Source organism: Balaenoptera borealis (assembly GCF_965194805.1).
Source record: "Balaenoptera borealis genome assembly, chromosome: 20".
Taxonomy (NCBI): domain Eukaryota; kingdom Metazoa; phylum Chordata; class Mammalia; order Artiodactyla; family Balaenopteridae; genus Balaenoptera; species Balaenoptera borealis.
The window spans coordinates 23,155,270-23,174,887 of NC_138879.1; the positions used below are offsets into that span (position 1 = coordinate 23,155,270).

At 38.1% G+C, this 19,618-nt stretch overlaps 1 protein-coding gene across 2 annotated transcripts in view; it reads right to left on the reverse strand.

Moving 5' to 3' along the window:
• Window positions 1-447: 447 nt before the first annotated feature.
• The window catches only part of UTP18 (UTP18 small subunit processome component), a 38,399-nt gene continuing 19,228 nt past the window's right edge, over window positions 448-19,618 (reverse strand). The window contains exons 10-14 of one of the 2 annotated variants that reach the window (XM_082372607.1): window positions 16,904-17,027; window positions 8,059-8,233; window positions 3,182-3,324; window positions 1,811-1,849; window positions 448-603 (exon numbers count right to left, since the gene is read on the reverse strand). In XM_082372607.1, the coding sequence (XP_082228733.1) occupies window positions 1,825-1,849; window positions 3,182-3,324; window positions 8,059-8,233; window positions 16,904-17,027 (467 nt within the window). In that variant the 3' untranslated portion in view covers window positions 448-603; window positions 1,811-1,824. The remainder of the gene's footprint in view (window positions 604-1,810; window positions 1,850-3,181; window positions 3,325-8,058; window positions 8,234-16,903; window positions 17,028-19,618) is intronic. The other variant, XM_082372608.1, reaches the window with a different exon arrangement.

Here is a 19,618-nt window from a genome sequence, read left to right on the forward strand (position 1 = left end):
GGCATCATGAACATTTCCAGGAAGGGGAGTGGCTAGTAATTAGTAGGACAAGCATACCAGGTTTTCATATGCCCCCCTCCCCACAAAGTAACAGTGACAATCATTTGAAGTACTAAGCCCAGAAAAGTCTTTTCGCTTCCACAACTACCTTTCTAGGAAAACCTGAAGGTTCAAAATTTATACCATTAGATCCCATGGTTCTCATAAATGTGGACTGACCTCCATGGCTCATCAGAACCTCTGTTAGCTGATACCCAGAAGCACAGAGAGATCTATGCTGGGAAAGGGGGAAATACTAATCAGGGTTAACTGTGAAACAGGAGACTAACTACCTGTATTATTTTCGGCTACGGACAGGTGTTTCCAATCTCTCATGTTGGGTCTTAAAAGAAATGCACCCAAATTAGCGTGTGTGTAGGTGGAGAGGGAAGAACCACATACACTTAGTTTCAAACAGAAGTTACTATGGGTTTATTAAAACATTTCTGGTAACTTAAATAAGCACAGCTGGCTCAATATATCATTATCCTTGTATTATCACTCATTCTGGAAAGTTTCTGAGAAGATTTATCAGGATGGGTTTCTCTTGTGGCTCAACTGGATCTGAGGAAAGAACAGAAGAAATTATATACTTGATTTACAGTCACTGGTCACCAACAAACAACATGCACTGGCAGTGCTGTTTTGGCAGGCAAGGCAGCTGGACTGCTTTCTCCTCCTGGCTAACGTTTTGCTCAAAATTCCACCACCTTCAAAAATTCTTTCTCCTAATTAAGTCTATATGCACTCCCAGAGTCTCTCCTCAACATTTATGAATCTCAGAGAAGACCAAATTAGTCAATTGTGATGAACAGGCCGGTTGCAGCTCCACCTCAGAACCACCACCATATCTCAGGTGAAAAATCAAGCCATGGGAAGAGAAGCATGTCCTACTGTTTTAAATACCAAGCAGCAATTAGAGGAAGGCACAAATCTTGTATCTGGAAGTCAAAAGGTACAAACGTCCAGTTATAAGATAAATAAGTACTACGGATGGGATGTACAACATGATAAATATAACGAACACTGCAGTGTGTTATACAGGAAAGTGGTTAAGAGAGTAAACTCTAGGACTTCTCACCACACAGAAAAAAGTTTTTCTCTATTTCTTTAATTTTTATCTAGACGAGATGACAGATGTTCACTAAACTTATTGTGGTCATCATTTCATGACGTATGTGAGTCAAATCATTATGCTGTACACCTGAAACTTATACAGTGCTGTATGCCAATTATATCTCAATGAAACTGGAAGAAAAAGAAATACATATATGGCGTATATGTGTACATATATGCATATGCCAAATATATATACTATATATGGCAGCAAAACTAATGACCAACCATTAACTAGCTACAAGGCAAGCCACTTATAATCTCTCAAGAAACATACAAAATAAAAGGGTTTGAGCTTACGGAAGCTATAATTATATGTGGAGATACTTATGTCTCTCAGTTAAGTCTCTTCTCCTTTGTGGATTAAATATTCAGTAATTATAATTTTGATGACCATTATGGACACAATATTAAAGATCTGCCCTCAGAAGAACAGAGCCAGGCTGTTGTGATTTGGGATAAAAAATTCCCAAGGAAGGTTCAAGTCCAACTAGGCTCTTCCTGATCTATATCCATCCCACTCCCTTAACTGAAGACAGAGCAACCCAGAGGCAAAGAAACAAAAATCAGTTAATATGGGCCCTCTGCCAATTGACAGCAATGGGTGTAACCTTAAAACTTTGTAGGATGAAAAAAAAGTGAAAGATTTTCTTACTTCAAATAATCTCTTTAAAAGTCTGAGTAATGATGCAACCTGAAAAAGTAAAAGACAAATCATCAAAACAATTTTGTGATTACCCAGGATACTGTCAATCAGATCACAGAATGGCACTTAGGAAGACTTCAGGTGCGGAAATGTAATCACAATCACTCTCACTAGGCAGCTAGGTTACTCCTCAAGCTGACACTCTGAAGTATCCTAATGCTAATACCTCAGATTTTAGATAAAAGCCATCAGCGTGCTCCAAAGCATTACATCAGGTTCTATGAAATACCTGATCAGCCACATCCAACAGAAATGCTGTCAGTCCAACCCACATGCTAGAAACAGTCTCACTAGAGACCAATGCTCTGGTGAAAACTCTAATGGGCTTTGGGGCTTAAGAAAAGAAAAAAATCAGTTATAATAAACCAAAGCTTTGGAAGAGAATTCCTAAGTGCAGTAAGAATCTGCATCCTTTTATAAAATCCAAACTGAAAGAACCACTCCAAAAATGACCTGAAATGAGAATGATGGAATTATCAATTTTCCCAGTACCACCCAACCATTTTCCTTTCAAAGCAAGTAAAACTATAAGCCATATTATTGTTTGCCATGTTCTCTTTTCAAAACCAATTTGTATTCCTCCTCTTCTTCACCCCAGATTTCAGTTTCTTTGAAAGCAGGCCTTCCCTGAAGCATACAAACATAAACACAGGGTTCTATGCAACATTCACTGCCAACACATGGGAGCAAGGAAAGGCGGCTATTATTTTTAAGTCACAGGTTCTCCCCCAGAGCTACCTTGTCACCTGTATCTTCTAGCAACAATGTAATTAGATTTTATTTGTTCTTGCTTTATAGCCAAGTAGGTTGAGCACAGAAAAGAACCTGGACAGAGCACAGACTTTTGGTATCTTTGTAGTTAACATCCTTATTTACAGCTTACAGCTGCAGGAAAAGAAATACCTCTTAAAAAAAAAAATCACTTAAATCTAGTGGAATAAATAGAGCATTGTCAAGTCAACAAAGGCTAATCTAAACATAAGGCACCAAGAAAGTGGCAGTATTATTAAAGTGGCAACTTTTCCTCAATTTGACATTTTCAAAATATAGCTTCCCCCTCTCCTCCAAAAATTCCCCAAGTAAATTTTCTGCTAGAAAAATCTTATGGTAGAAAAATGCACATTTTTTTTAGATATGACGATGGGAGTCGACTATAAACACTCTATAATTTATCAGTTAATAATTCATAATTATAATTAATAAATTACAGATCTAATAAATTATACATAATTATAGACTTGAGAATGTAACAACTTTATCTTCACATTTTCAAAAGAAGCTGAGACTTCTTTCTGACTTCTATACATAAATAATACCTACCTATACAGCAGGGCCTTGCCCTTTTCATTCCCCAAGGCAAAATAACCACTTCTGGGAGAAAAATCCATAGTATGAACAAGAGAAATATTCTTCTTTTTAACAACTGGGAAGTTTGAAAATACTGTACAGGAAGGAAGGTGGACCTGCAGGAAATAATAAAAAGCTTTAAACTACAACAACTGGGAGCTCATCTTTCTTAAATTTTGGTCTTCATTCTGTCATTTTGCTGGAGCAAAAAGTTCATTTTGATTGTAGCACACATCAAGTACAGTTCTCTTAATACGGCAAAGTGTTCCAAAATTAAAATTTGATTCTCAATGAGGTATTAACTGAGAAGGAAGGGAAGGAAGAGAAGAAAGTGCTTTCTTGATGCTGCATTAAAATGCAGCATCTAGCATGGTGCCTGGGAGGGTCAAATGAATAAGTGAATGAATAAAGTGAAAAGTCAACAGTAGAGCCCATTAATGCTCTAACTTAATAACCACAGTAAAGGATACTAAAATTTAATCACAAGGAACAGATACTTCAAACATTATGAAGAGTTTGAATCCAAGACAAAGTCATATCAAATCTTCCAATGTCATATAACTCCCCTTTTTTCACTTTTATTTCTCAATTTTGTGGTATATTCTTTGTCTTTTGCAATCTCTCCTTGAGGAGGGCTAAACCATGAAAACCTAGTTCATCAAGTGAAACTGTGTTCTGATTGAGAAAGAGCAGAAAGCTCACCTCAAGGCCAGGTCTCTTTCTCCAGGAAAGTCTACTTGGGGGAAAACAGGCCCAAATCCAAGCTAGGCAAGACAAGTCCTTGTCCAATTTGTGGATAAATAAAACCTAAGCACAGAAGCCGTTACCTTCAGCAGACCAGGATTTTAACAAACTCTCATTTTCACACATTCTCTAGCTCTTCCAAGAAATACACCACCTTCATACTCACATACAGAATTATCATTCAGCTATTAATCATGGTAGTCTATCATCCTTCACACTTTTAGATGAGACTTTAAACCACCCAATCAAGGTGATTTTCATAGACAAGTACCAGGTAAAACCCACTGTTAGATACACCTGTCTATTACACTGGTTTCAGTCAGTCACTAGGCCCTACTCCCCCGATAAATGCCTATTGACCATTTTTTGTCAAGAAAGTAAAGTTTACAGTGAATCTCCAAGCCATTTTCAATTATTTTCAACTTCTCTGGGAAGCAGGCTCTGTCTGCACAGCCTGGCATCAATGCAGAGGCATTAGAAGTGGTCTTGACCCATTAAAGCTAAGAAGTTCACAAAAATTGGGGCACAAGACACAAAGCAATTTTTTAAAGTTCATTTTTACCAGAAGGTAGCTGTGTATTTTTCTAGCTAAATAAACAGAACAATTCTGTTACCAAAATTATCAGAAATACTGCAGTAAATACAAACACGAAGTTTATGATGTAAATGGAGTCTCTTTAGATGTGGTGCCTTGTGCAACAAATAACCGACACAACCGTACACAGCGGCCATGGCTTCACACGACAAGCAGATGTGTTCTTCCTGATGGAGGATAAATACCAACTTATGGACAATTTAATTTTAAATTTTATCTCCCCTACTGACTTGGATATCAGGGGCAAAAAACATGTTTATGCCCTCCTAAAAGACTCAACTGTAACTATTCCCCAGCGTTTTTAGTACATCTTCCCTCAGACCAACGACCCCCACCTGGTTAGAACTAAGCTGTGCTCTAACCTCTCTTTATAACCCCTGTATTAAAAGCTGTAATTGAACTAATAAGAAAAAGTCCCATAAAAACCCAACTTCTTTAATTCAGAAAGTTCCCTTTATCTCCAACATAATTTCTGTATTACATTTAAGGGTCCAGATACCAAAATTCAACAAATAAAAGGTCTCTCATCCTTAATTTAATGGATAAGGAGTTCCACAACTTCTACAACATCCAAGATTGTAGATGTAATAACAATTTAACTTCTGAGTCTCTTACTGGTGCAATGGCTTAGATTTATATTCACTGCTTTGTGCTGGAATAACAGAACTGTTTGGATCATTATAAGAGATTGCATTTAATGACACTACCAATGTTGCACTGAGGCATTCTGAAGCTATGCCTGGCTTCTTTCCATTAGATATTATGGTTGACTACCATTTAAAAAATGGGAGTTGGCTGTTACTAATGAATTCCTTGTGTGATTTTGCCACAATAAAACACCATAAATGCTGCCATGATCACTGAAGCAAACTAGGCAGAACCAACTACTAGGCATCTTGCAGAATACATTATGTCAACAGAGATAGATTCCATGGTTTTCTAAAACAACTTACTACCATTAAAATGATAAAAGGTTAATATGTACTAGTCCACCACTACCATTACAGAAGCGGAGATTTTAAAGCTGACTTGAATTAGGATCCTCTCATTTATCAAATGATTCATTCAAGAGGCAATAAAACGCAATGCTATATTTTCCAAACACTTTTTCCAGCAGAACTCTTTCTTCCCTCAAAGAAAATCTTATGCAGAATGCCAATACATACCACAAGTAATACTGAAGCTGCTCTATATAATACAGGGAGGAGCTTAGCCTCCTACTTGCCCTACTTACCACCTGAAGTCCTATACACATTCTAGGGCTCTGAGGAATTTAGTTAGAAAACCATTAAAATGTTAGAAAGAATATGGAATCTAGCATCACAGTTCACTGCCCTTTACTAGCTGTTGACTTTGGGTGAGCCAATCCTCTGAGGACTGTTATTTGGCTCAAAATATTTTTGTAGAATTCTTTATAAATCTTTGTAAACTATACACTATCAAACAAACCTGATGAAGTGTGCAAGGTTTATTTGCTGAGTAAGCAAGATAAAAATAAGAATCTCTGTAAAGTGCTTATGGTATACACATAACAATAGCACAGTGTAATGCTGCCATTCAAAGTTCTTATGCCATCTGTATACCTGGCCCACAGCAAGTAACTGTTGAATGAATGAAGAAATTGGTTCTGCCTGAAGGGTAGGAAACTTCACACAGATGGAGTGACATTTAAGCTGAACTCTGAGGTTGGGCAGAAAAGAGTCAACACTGGCCTGAGGCTGCTATCCTTAGAAAGGCCCGCTTGCAAGTGGCTCTTAGATGGTGTCTGGGAACTTGACTGGCATACAGGTCCCTACACACATGGGAAACTTTCCCTAAATGATAAGGACAGCTCACTGTGCCTAAATGATTTGTCTAATGTGGTTTATGCTGAACACTTGCCTTTACTTCTGGGAGCCTTGACTTTGGGTACCTCCTAGGCAGAGGGTACCTACATCATCAACCCCCAATAAAAACCTTGGGCACTGAGTCTCTAATGAGCTTCTCTGGCAGAAAACACTTAACACATGTTGTCACAACTTGCTGTTGGAGGAATTAAATGTGTCCTATGTGACTTGCACTGGGAGAGGACTTGTATTAAACGTGCCCTATGTGTCTTGCACTGGGAGAGGACTTGTATTAAACGTGTCCTATGTGACCTGCACTGGGAGAGGACTTGTATTAAATGTGTCCTATGTAACTTGCACTAGCAGAGGACTCTTGGAAGCCTGTGCCTGTTTCTTCCAGGCTTCACCCCATGCACCTTTTCCTTTTGCTGATTTTGCTTTGCACCCTTTCCCTGTAATTATTCTTAGCCATGAGTATGACCATATTCTGAGTCCTATGAGTCCTTTTATTTACTATTCTATTCACCAAACCTGGCGGAAGTCCTGGGGACCCCTGGCACAGAGCTATCTTCACAAGTAACTATCCAGCTATTTAAATTGCAATCATTTTACACAATTTATTTTCAAAACTTAAGAACTGCCTCCACTCCCTTATGACACCAGGCCTTAAAAATGTAGATGAAGAAAGAAAACTAGGGATTTCCCCAGTGGTGCAGTGGTTAAGAATCCGCCTGCTGGGCTTCCCTGGTGGCGCAGTGGTTGAGAGTCTGCCTGCCAATGCAGGGGACATGGGTTCGAGTCCTGGTCTGGGAAGATCCCACATGCCGCAGAGCAACTAGGCCCGTGAGCCACAATTACTGAGCCTGCGCGTCTGGAGCCTGTGCTCCGCAACGAGAGGCCGCGATAATGAGAGGCCCGCACACCGCGATGAAGAGTGGCCCCCACTTGCCGCAACTAGAGAAAGCCCTAGCACAGAAACGAAGACCCAACACAGCCATAAATAAACAAACAAACAAACAAACAAACAAACCCAAAGTTTAAAAAAAAAAAAGAATCCGCCAGCCAATGCAGGGGACACGGGTTTGAACCCTGGTCCGGGAAGGTCCCACATGCCGTGGAGCAACTAAGCCCGTGCGCCACAACGTCTGAGGCTGCGCTCTAGAGCTCACGAGCCACAACTACTGAGCCTGTGTGCCATAACTACTGAAGCCCGCACACCTAGAGTCTGTGCTCCACAACAAGAGACGCCACCTCAATGAAAAGCCTGCGCACCGCAACTAGAGAAAGACTGTGCACAGCAACGAGGACCCAACACAGCCAGAAATAAATGAATGTATAAATAAATTAATTAATTAAAAAAAAAACTATAGAGGAATGAAGTGTTTGCTTTAAACATATTCCTTCATGTATATGCTGAAAGAAACTTCTGAAAATGAAGACTACCACTTAAGAAACGCTAGGAATGGACAGCATGGCTTTCCCAAAAGAACTGACATAATACAAATTTGGTGGCTACTGTTAGTCATTTCTATAATCACACCCCAAAGCTACAATATAAGGAATTTCTACATCAAAAGAGGCTACTCTTTTTAAAATAATCCAACACTTTCCTATTATCTTTCCATGTTTTCAACTTTAAATTTTAAAATTATCAATGCTAAAAGGAAAGGGTAAAGAAATATTACCAATCTGACTGCTTCTTTCATTTTTTCTGAAGCAATTGCCAAGATTTCTGTAGTAGGATTGAAGGTCAGAGAAGTAACACCTGTAACCAAGTTCATTATAGCTTTTATTGGCTTTGGGTTTGCTTCTTGGAGACAAGAATCTTGATTGTATATGTTTACCACTCCACAATTAGAACTGCAAAGAGAAGAAGGAATACAACAGATTAAAAACAAGCAAAAGAGTTTTCACAACCTAAGTGAATAAAGATTTAACCCCCCAAACTGATATTTACAGGAATCGTATTGTGTTACACAGGGACCATGGGCTGGAGAGTTCATCCCAAGGCAAAAGCTAGACACAGTCTATCAGTTCTACTGTAGTCTTACTGAACTCTCCTTAACTCCGGCAGCTTTTTAATTACTAGCCTAGCTAGAAAATCCTACAAAGCGTGAAATCTTCATTATTCATTCCTTCAATAAATATTTACTGAATTTCAACTCTATGCCAGGCACTATTTAAGTGCCTGGGATGCAAAGGTGAACAAAAGAGACTAAGACTGCCACTCTCATGGTATTTATGGCCAACCTAACATCCTAATATGCGAATGAGAGCTGTCCTTCCCCTATTTAAATAGGTCTCCTCCTTTCCTTTTTTATTCTATTCTATTTATGAGAACTTCCAAAACAGTGCTGAACAACAGCTGTAACAGCAAGCATATTAATCTTTTGCTCTACCAGGAATATCTACAGTCAAGAGTTATGGAAATGATCATCCACTCCAAGTTTACTGAAACATTTACCAGCAATGAATTATACCCAATATTCATAAAAAGTAAATCTTAATGGCTTTAACAGAATCATCCACAGACAAGAACTTTCAGTAAACTTCTTTGCCCTCAGTGTTCAGACAACCTAATGTTATGGGCATCATTTATAAGGAATAAGAATAAGGTACTTGTAATTCATAGATACTTAATTCAAACTTAATTAGCAAATGCAACATCAACCTGAAAGATGCAAGAAATTAAGCCGCAAACAAGGGCGACACACATGTATTCCACTAAGTGTTCTCTCATTCCTATACTCAAACATTCTCACTTAAACTTACTGCCTACAGTGAACCAGGCACAGAGCATAAACAAGACAAATTCAGTCCACATACAAGATTCCATAGCTTGAAATTATAGCCAACACACAAATAGTATGTTAGATTTAGTGCTTTAAAGTCTTCAAACTGCTTACATATACGGTTTCATATACACTAAGAACGCCTTAATTTAAGGACAGCTAACTCTATATAGTCCATATTAACTACTCAGGAGAAACAATATATATCCTGGGTTTATATAATTTTGTTATGGACTGAACATCTGTGTCCCACTAAAATTCTTATGTTGAAATCTTAATCCGAAATGTAATGGTATTAGGAGATGAGCCTTTGGGAGGTAATTAGGTCATGAATGGGATTAGGGACTTTATAAAAGTGACCCCAGAGGCTCTCTCACTCTCTTTTCACCCTGTGAGGTCACAGCAAGAAGCCAGCCTATTGCAACCTGGGAAGAAGGCCCTCACCAAAGACCCAAGCATGCTGGCAACCTGATTTCAGACTTCCAGTCTCCAGAAATATAAGAAATAAGTTTCTGTTGATTATAAGCCACCAGTCTACGGTACTTTGTTACAACAACCTAAGACAAAATTTGTATTTTCCTTATTTATATTTTTGACTTGGATCAAAATATCTATTTACTGTACTTATTTTATACTAAATCTCTTTTCTTGCTGAAAACTAATTTATGCCTAAATCCATCTTAAAGACGAAAAGTTATAATCCATATAGCTCTCTTCTAAATATCAATTTTAGATCAAATCTTATCATCATGAACATCAGAGTACCCTTAAACATAGCCTATGTTGCTTAGATGTGTGGAACAAAAATGGTACAAGTTAATCATTTTGATATATGGAAACTTACAGTGGTATTTGTGCTAAAATATATTGATAAATGATTCTAATATGCTACTGAGAGTGGTTATTTATTGAATGATATCTATATAACCAGCAATATGCAAACTGTCACGGGAACACAGAATATCAGAAGGAATTTAACCCCAGAAAAAATACGCCTGCAAGAAATACCCAGAAATACAAGAGAACATAAGCTGAGCTCTTTACGTGATCTAGACCCTCAAAGAAGGGAAAAATCAATATGAGGTGAAGTTGCTCCAGTGAGCTTTGTGGAAGAGGTAGGTAAGACGTGAGATGGAGAAGGGAGATATTAGGTTAAAAAAACAAAGAACAACAACAACTAAAACCGGGTATCCTAAGTGGAAGAACAGGACCAAAGGGAGAAAGGAGCTCACCCTGAACTCCAAACTAAAGAAACAGACATGACTGTTATCTTTCCACCCTCAACCACAGCTGATTGGACTAGAAGCAGGTTCTTGAATCAAGAAGCCAATCCATTAGCAGATCAGCAACCACGAAGTGTCCTGGTACACAAAAATCTTCCCCAACAGGAATGATGGCAATTAACCACATCAACCTACCTCTAGTGTCTCTCTCATCTCATTTACCCCCATGGACCATCAGTGTCTTTAATTCCACTCACTTCTAACTGCTTGTGGAACAGCCCCGTGACACGCCTATCTCTGGCACGCCTCCCTCCTCCACCCTCATTCTATGGACAACTCCACTCTTCTGGCTGTCTTGGCCTGGAGCCTGATAATGTCACTGCTTCTCTCCCATCCCAATTTTCTAAGCAGTTATGACATATGTTACAAGCATTGTTTACCTATCTCCCTATTCCCATTCCCACCCTTACTACTTAATGCCTGGATTATTGCAATGACCTCAAGGCTCATCTACCTGCACCTCTATTCCCCTTCTAAAGGCTGTCATGCAAATTATCTACTTCAAACTCTAAAATTCAAATATCATCATGATTCTCCTCTGCTTAAAAACCCTTAACGGTTTCTCTTTCCACTTAATATAATGTCCATATTCTTCGACACAGCATAAAAGACCTTTCTACAAGTTATCCCGACTGCTTACCTTTGTAGCCTAACCCCCCTTAAGAGTCATCCCATCCAGACTTCTCTCAGAACACAAACCTGAATTTTCTCATCCTTTCCACTATCTGCAATGCCTTTCTCTGAACCCCACCTGGCCCTCAAAATGGCCAGCTCAAGTGCCAATATCCCCCAAAACTTTTTCCAGACAGACGTTCAACAATAACAGCCTTCACCATTTCTAACATTCTTAAAATTAAAACACTGTATCTCAACTGCAGCCCTTAAGACGTCTCGCCTTGTAAATAGAGATACATGTATGCATGTCTTCACATAAGATCATAAACTATGAGAAGGTGATGATGCATAGTTCTATCTCACAATCCCCAGCTCAATGCTCAATAAACGTTTTTATGAATGAGGAAACTGAAGCAAAAACGTATCCTTGAATAAAACAGGTTTTCCTTGCATTATAAAGCATACATGTCCTGAACAATCTCTAGATGAAGCAAAATGAAACCCATTTTATATGTTCCATGAGAGCACTAAAATTAAAGAACTATTAATTCCAGGCCCTAAATCATAACAAATTTCATACTTTTCTATAGCCCTAAATTATTTAGTATTCTTTTAAAATAAAATAAAAAATACTTGGGGGGGACAGTGTGGAAAGAACACAGAACTGGAAACTAGACAACATGAGTTCCAGATCCAGCTCTGCCAGTAACTAGTCTGATGAGTAACAACACTTAAATTACCTAACTCTTAGACCTCAGTTTCCTTATCAATAAAATGACTGGATTAGACTGGCACTACTCAGTATACCTTTCTGTGATTACGGAAATACTCTATAGCTGTGCTGCTCAATATGATAGCCACTAGACACATGTCGCTACTGAATACATAAAATGTGGCCAGTGTCATCAAGGAACTAGATTTTTTTTTTAATTTTAATTAATTTAAAATTAAATAGCACATGTGGCTAGAAGTTACTGTGATGGACGTGCAGAATTAGACCAAGACACCAGCAAGAAATTAAAAACAGATATACAAACAAATGGAAAGATAACAGAAAAGGGACAATCATCATCAGAATAAACTAATACTGAAAATATCTTAGATACAAAGATGAAAGAGGAACTTTTTGTTAGCTTTAAGTTACAGAAGACTAGTTTCCACATTCTCCCAATCCAGGTAGATTACTGAAATCACAAAAATCCTGCAGCAAAGTTTTAAGCTAAGGCTTTAAAACCCAGATTTAAGTAGGAAAAATAGCAATCCAAGGTATATTTAGACATTTTAAAAGATAAAAGATAAAGCTATATAAAAGCTGAAGCACAGAATGTTTGAAGCTGATTTTCCAAAGGGATTATATAGACGGCACAAAAGGATTCATTCTCAAGACAAACTGGACTAAATGTTCTTTATTTCTTTAAGACTCCTTAATTTGCAAAACTCCTAGTGACTGTACCATTTTATATTTAAACACATCAACACACAGAGATGTACCTTTAAAAAGGCAGTAGAACTCAACCATAAAAAACAATGTTGCCATTTGCAACAACATGGATGGACTTGGAGGACATTAAGCTAAGTGAAGTAAGTCAGAGAGAGACAAATACTGTATGACACTTATATGTGGAATCTAAAAAATACAACAAACTCGTAAATGTAACAAAAAAGAAACAGACACAGATATAGAGAACAAACTAGTGGTTACCAGTGGGGTGAGGGAAGCGGCTAGGGGCAATATAGGGGTAGGGGTTTAAGAGGTACAAACTATTATGTATAAAATAAGCTACAAGGATATGTTGTACAACACAGGAAATATAGCCAATATTCTAATAACTATAAATGGAGTATAAACTTTAAAACTGTGAATCACTATACTATACATCTGTAACTTACATAATATTGCACATCAACTGTACTTCAATAAAATAAAACAATCCAGACAAAACTGTAATTCAAAAAGATACATGCACCCCTATGCTATGAGCAGCTCTATGTACAATAAGCAAGACACAGAAGCAACCTAAATGTCCATCGACAGATGAATGGATACGGATGTGGTATATATTTATATTCAATGAAATATTACAGCCATAAAAAAGAATAAAATAATGCCATTTGCAGCAACATGGATGGGCCCAGAGATTATATTAAGTAAAGTATGTCAGAAAGAGAAAGACAAATACCGTATTATATCACTTATATATGTGGAATCTAAAATATGACACAAATGAACATATCTACAAAACAGAAACAGACTCACAGACATAGAGAACAGACCTGTGGCTGGGGGGGTGGGGAGGGGTGGGAGTGTGGGACTAGCAGAGGCAAACTATTAGATACAGGATAGATAAACAACAAGGTCCTACTGCATAGCAAAGGGAGCTACAGTCAATATCCTTGGATAAACCACAATGGGAAAGAATATGAAAAAGAATATATATGTATAACTGAGTCAGTTTATTGTACAGCAGAAATTAACACACCACTGTAGATCAACTGTATTTCAATAAAATTTTTAAAAAGAAAACAAACAAAAAAAATTTTTAAAGGTTAAAAGCTCAGGCTTTGGAGCCAGACTATTTGTAATCTTGGGTCTGCCACTTACTGTCTGACCCTAACCAAGTTACTTAACTCACAGTGCCTCAGCTTCCCCACCTGTAAAGCAGGGATCATAGTACCAATATCATGGAGTAGGAAATGAGAATTAAGTTAGATTATATATGAAAAATTATCTATACATATATTTACATACACACATACATACATACGTAGCTTATATATATATATATACACACACACAATACACATATACAGCTATATATGAAAAACAGTGCTTGGCAGATACTAAGTGCTGAAAAAATTTGCTATTAATATTATAAATCTTTTTATTGTAATTATTATTCAGAGCACAGTTTGAAACTATTTAGATGGAAACTAGTAAAAAGACAATCTTAATTTGTGTATTTTTAAGAAGGTAATGAAGACTAAAGTCAACAAGTATCTAACCACCTGATAGAACTTTGATTAGAAAATACAAAAACAGGTATTTTTATGGCTTTGACCAACAGTTCTCAAAATACAAAGAGCCCAAAGTGGTTTATAGGTTGCACACCCCCAGTCAAGGCAGGAGCCCAAGCCAGTGATGTTCCATGACTGCAGCACAAGACGCTCCTAACTTCTTCACTGTAAAGCAGAGAAAATAAAGCAACAGCAACAAGACAAAGGGGATTCTCCAAGTCACCTTATGGGGCCACCTGAATTTAGTGAGCTATCTTCTGAAGTCTGTATTCAAAGAGCTGTCACATGCAAAGGAGAGAATATGCCAGGTCTCAACACCTTCCCATTCTTTAATATACAGTGCTTTGTAATACATAGCCAGCATTCAAATATTTCTTTTTTTTTTTTACTGACTGGCTTCTAGACTAGATAGGAAGTCACAAAACACACTACTGCATACACAGAAGATGCAGCAAAGGTACAACTTAACTAAGATTCTACCCAGTAGGGCGAGAAGGGCACTGCACCTGGAAAAGTAAGACTGCAGGCTTCAAGACCCCTCCTTATCAATGATTTCAGTTGTGTCTTACAGAACGCTTCAGAGCATCAGCCCCCCCCCCCCCACCTATCAGGAAGGGTTAGTCCCTAATGATTTCCCAAGTATGTCCTAACACTGATGTTGTACAAATTAATGTGAAAGCTTTCTAAAAATATGCAGCAATCCTTATATTAACCAAAGCCATAAAAAAAGATACTGTAAACTAAAAGACCTCTCTATTTACAACATTCTTAGTTTCCCTATTTCCCTATCAGAGCAAAGCTGTAAATTAAAAGCATCCACTTTATGCCAGGACACTGAGAAGAGTTAATAGACACTATCAGATGAATTTTGAGATCAAGGGAGGAGTTAATTCCCAGCAGCAAAGGCCAGGATAGAGAAATTTCACACCAGTACATGGAGAGGGGAAAGAGAGGGAGGTGGGAGGAAGGGAAGCAGTCAGCCAACCAGTCAAGTGAGTTCAGTTTCTCCTACCTCTGCCCTGATTCCACCACCAACTCTTCCCCGACTGTCTGATAACATGGGAAATTCCTCTAACAAGGGTTAAGGCCTTTCTTTCCAGGTTTAACAATAAAAACCTAATAATGGTCTTTGACCAAGCACATCAGAATTCAATTACACTGAAAGGCAATTAAAATCAAATGAGTTTAAACGACTAATATTAGATTCTTTCCTCTTTGGGCCCTTCAAAGGGGATTAATAAAAAGTGATACAAAAAAGAGAGGCAAGGACTAGAAAAAGAATAACTTCACAGATTTGAGTGAAGGTTATGTTTGTGCAGTTATTCTTGTCCCACATGAAGGCAAACGCAGGTCTGCTTAAAATTATTTATAATTAATTTAAATACCAGTCTTCATTCTAAAGGAGCTTTAGTCTCAGAAGACCTGCTAATCATGAACTGCTGCCATAGTGCACAGTGCTCTAGCAATGCTGGGCTCAGGCTACCCTACTGCCTATGGCAGACCCACGTGATGTCAGCCTGGCCTCCAAGCTCCACAGCCTGGTTCCACTTTCCTTTCTTCCCAGGACCCAAGGTAGCTGCTGACCAATTTCCAAATGGTGGTAGGGATATTTATAAGCAGTTTCCCCAATTTTAACCTTTGAAGGAGGTAGTGAAGTGAAGAAAAAGTGGTGAGTATGCTATGACAGCAAGACCCACTGGACCTCCCACCAAGGGAGAATTTGAAATCTTGTTATGGATCAATTGTGTTTAGTCTAAGAAAGTCATAAAGATTGACTTCTGGAAGTTCTAAAATTACAGGTGCTGATTAGTGATTTGGTACGTAAAATCGTTTAGAATTACAGGTAAGTATCCAATACCCCCTCCTCCCACCCTGCATCTTTAAAATCAAGTAGGACAATAAAGCCATCTTTTCCCCAGTGTAATAACCATTTTTTTCAGCAGTGACACAATAACATGTTCTAGATAATATTTTCAAAGTCTCTATAATACTAACAACAGTGTTCCCAAAAAACATGTTTTTGGTTTATACCACCTAGCTAGCTAAAGGCAAAAATGCTTTAAGTATCTTTAAGACTTAAATCAAACAAATATTTCAAACGTAAGAAAACATACCATAACATAATAAGGTAGTCCAGTATTTTCTTTGCTAAAGAGCTGAAAAACTGCCATTAATATTATTAAACACAAATATTAACAAATATTTTTAAGACAATAAAATGTAAGACCTGGGTTTATCAATTTCATATTACTAGTTTATAAACAGAACTACTAGGCACCATCTAGTATATTCAATTCTTTTTTTTTTTTTCTTTTTATAAATTTATTTATTTTATTTTTGGCTATGTTGGGTCTTCGTTGCTGCGCATGGGCTTTCTCTGGTTGCGGTGCATGGGCTTTCTCTGGTTGCGGCGCATGGGCTTTCTCTGGTTGCGGCAAGCGGGAGCTACTCTTTGTTGCAGTGCATGGGCTTCTCCTTGCGGTGGCTTCTCTTGTTGAGGAGCAGGGGCTCTAGGCACATGGGCTTCAGCAGTTGTGGCTCGTGGGCTCTAGAGCACAGGCTCAGTAGTTGTGGCTCGTGGGCTCTAGAGCGCAGGCTCAGTAGTTGCGGCTCGTGGGCTCTAGAGCGCAGGCTCAGCAGTTGTGGTGCACGGGCTTAGTTGCTCCACGGCATGTGGATCTTCCCGGACCAGGGCTCGAACCCGTGTCCCCTGCATTGGCAGGCAGATTCTTAACCACTGCGCCACCAGGGAAGCCCCTCAATTCTTTAATATTTTCTCATTAGCAAAAGGTGATTAAAGGTTACCAGAACCTCAGTTTACTTACCCACAAGCCACATACTGTCCATTCCTAGATGTGGCAATGCTTAATCCATATAAACTGCCTTCATCAACAAATCTGTTAAGGCACTTCCTAGAGTTCACATCCCAAACATAAACGTCTCCATCCCCTGAATGAAACAGCCAAAAAATGGGTTTGGTTAATTTTGTTTTAAACTTGAAAGGCAAGTGAACTGACCATTCTTAGTCCCTCTTTAATAGTACAAGATACTACAAATAAAGACCTACTATATACTATAATTGCCCTAAGTCTAGAAAACTGGCCTAAAAATGTTTCTTCTATACATTTCCATATATAGAAAACTACATCCTCATTAGTCATTAATAAACAATATCTTTAGGTTTAGAGTGAAAATCACAAACTCCTGGCTTGAGTTGAACTTTAGAAAAAGTTTCTGCATTTCACTCAGATAAATTATTGGCGCAAAATTTGAAAAAACAAAAAACCCACCAGCAAAGGTTTTCCAACATCTATCAAGAGGTATCAGAGGACCTAACATGTAAGGCTAGGTGATTTAGATATCAAACTGATGATGAAGTTGACAACAGAGGAGGAAATGAAGAATGAACTGATCCAGACCAAAAGGAATTTATAATTTAACTAAGGAAGTATGGATAATTTATTGTGAGTAATAAGCACAAATAGTTTAGAGAAGGGAGAATGTGTGAAAGATAAAGGATATTAAATCTGATGAGAACACAAATATTTTCATGATAGAAATGGCCATCTAATTGCCAAAATCAGTCCTCCTTCTTTTTTCTCTCTCCTGTACACGCAATATTGATGATCACCCTCTTCCTCACACCCGTTATAGATGTGTATAATGACCCTATACCCATCTCAAAGGTGGCTCCTCGCTCATGTATTTCATCTCTTTCTTTTCTGTGGATATTGCTCTAACGGTCACCCTTCTATATTATTATCCTTCCAATGAGAATTCAGTATCTCACTGTTTCAACTATTTCATTAAGAAACAAAACTTCCCAGGCTGGCATAAGGGTTTAGGTTAGGTAGAAGTAAAATATGTATTTAGAAAAAATTTAATAGGCTCAAATTTTTAAAACTTTATGTCTGTCTGTAGGGTAATGGTACAATAAAGGAAGGGCTTTAAAGATCAGCCTAGCTAGCAACAGACTAAAATGGGAATGGAAGGAATCAAGGGCAGGAAGACCATCTAGAAAGCAAGTGTATTACATGGTCATAAGTTGATGTTGACTTAAGAAGCAAAAATTAATCCAAGAAAAACAAAAAGAAAAAACTGGCTCAGCTGAAAAGATAAAAGGTAAATTCTTTCTTCAACACTCCTTCTATCAAAATATTCTTTATATATATAAAACAATAAATATGAACAATATGATGCCAATCACACAAATCACTCCTTACAGAAGAAGGAAAGGAGGAAGGGGAGGGGGGAGAACACCAATCAAAATTTAGGTAACCCCTAACTTACCAAGGCTCAACTTTTGATTACTCCTTCTCTGATTTTAGGACCTTTCTTCTTATGGTAAATTAGACCTCCATGGTACTAACCTAATTTGTAAATATTTAACACCTATATCCAATTCATATCACCAAATCTCAGTACCTGTGCTGACCCTTCAACTCTTCTCCCCAACTCTGACTCTCCCAAGATCCAAAGGCCATTTCATTAGGAACATTATTTCTCTGAACCAATATTTATTCCTCACCCCTCATAAAACCTAGCATATTAATTAACAGGGACTATATATGTTGCTGACATTCTTATATTATTGGATTAAAAACATACAAATGTAAGTAACTCAACCTTGTGAAAGTTTGATTCTGGGCCAAAACCAAAACAAAAATTAAAGTTAATGCTAAACTTAATCCTTTTTTTAAAAAAAGTTTTTGAATAGATTGAAGAATACTACTCACTGGCAGAACCACTCTAATGCCTCCCACTACCAAACAGCATGAGCTACGCTGAGCTTGTGATGATCCCTAAGATCCTTTAGGAAAAGGAGTAAGAGTCACAGGACAGTCAGAAAGGCCAGCAGAAAAGCACAAGATTAGAGACTGTCAGGAATGATAAAGGGTTGGTCAGTAGTACTACAGAAATGTCAGGTGAGATCAGAATTGTTTTCAGTCAATAATGAATAAAATTCCAAACATTATCCAAGTCAAAAGAGGCTAAAAGAAAAGAAGTAATGATTCTAAATAACTTTCAAAAAGAAAGTAAGAAAGTCTCAGAATAAATCATCTTTTAAAATGCATTTTCTGGGGACTTCCCTGGTGGCGCAGTGGTTAAGAATCCGCCTGCCAACGCAGGAGACACGGGTTCGATCCCTGGTCCGGGAGGATCCCACATGCCGCAGAGCAACTAAGCCCGTGCACCAAAAACTACTGAGCCTGTGCTCTAGAGCCCGCAAGCCACAACTACTGAGCTCGCATGCCACAACTACTGAAGCCCACGCACCTAGAGCCCGTGCTCTGCAACAAGAGAAGCCACTGCAATGAGAAGCCCACGCACCGCAATGAAGAGCAGACCCCGCTCGCCGCAACTAGAGAAAGCCCACACGGCAACGAAGACCCAACATAGTCAAAAATTAATTAATTAATTAATTAATTAAATAAAATGCATTTTCTGCCCATCTTTTCCCCAAACAGTGCATGTTAAGTGGTTAACCCTTCACCATTACTAGTTAGTAAATGAGAAGGCAAACAGCAATGAAAAATGAA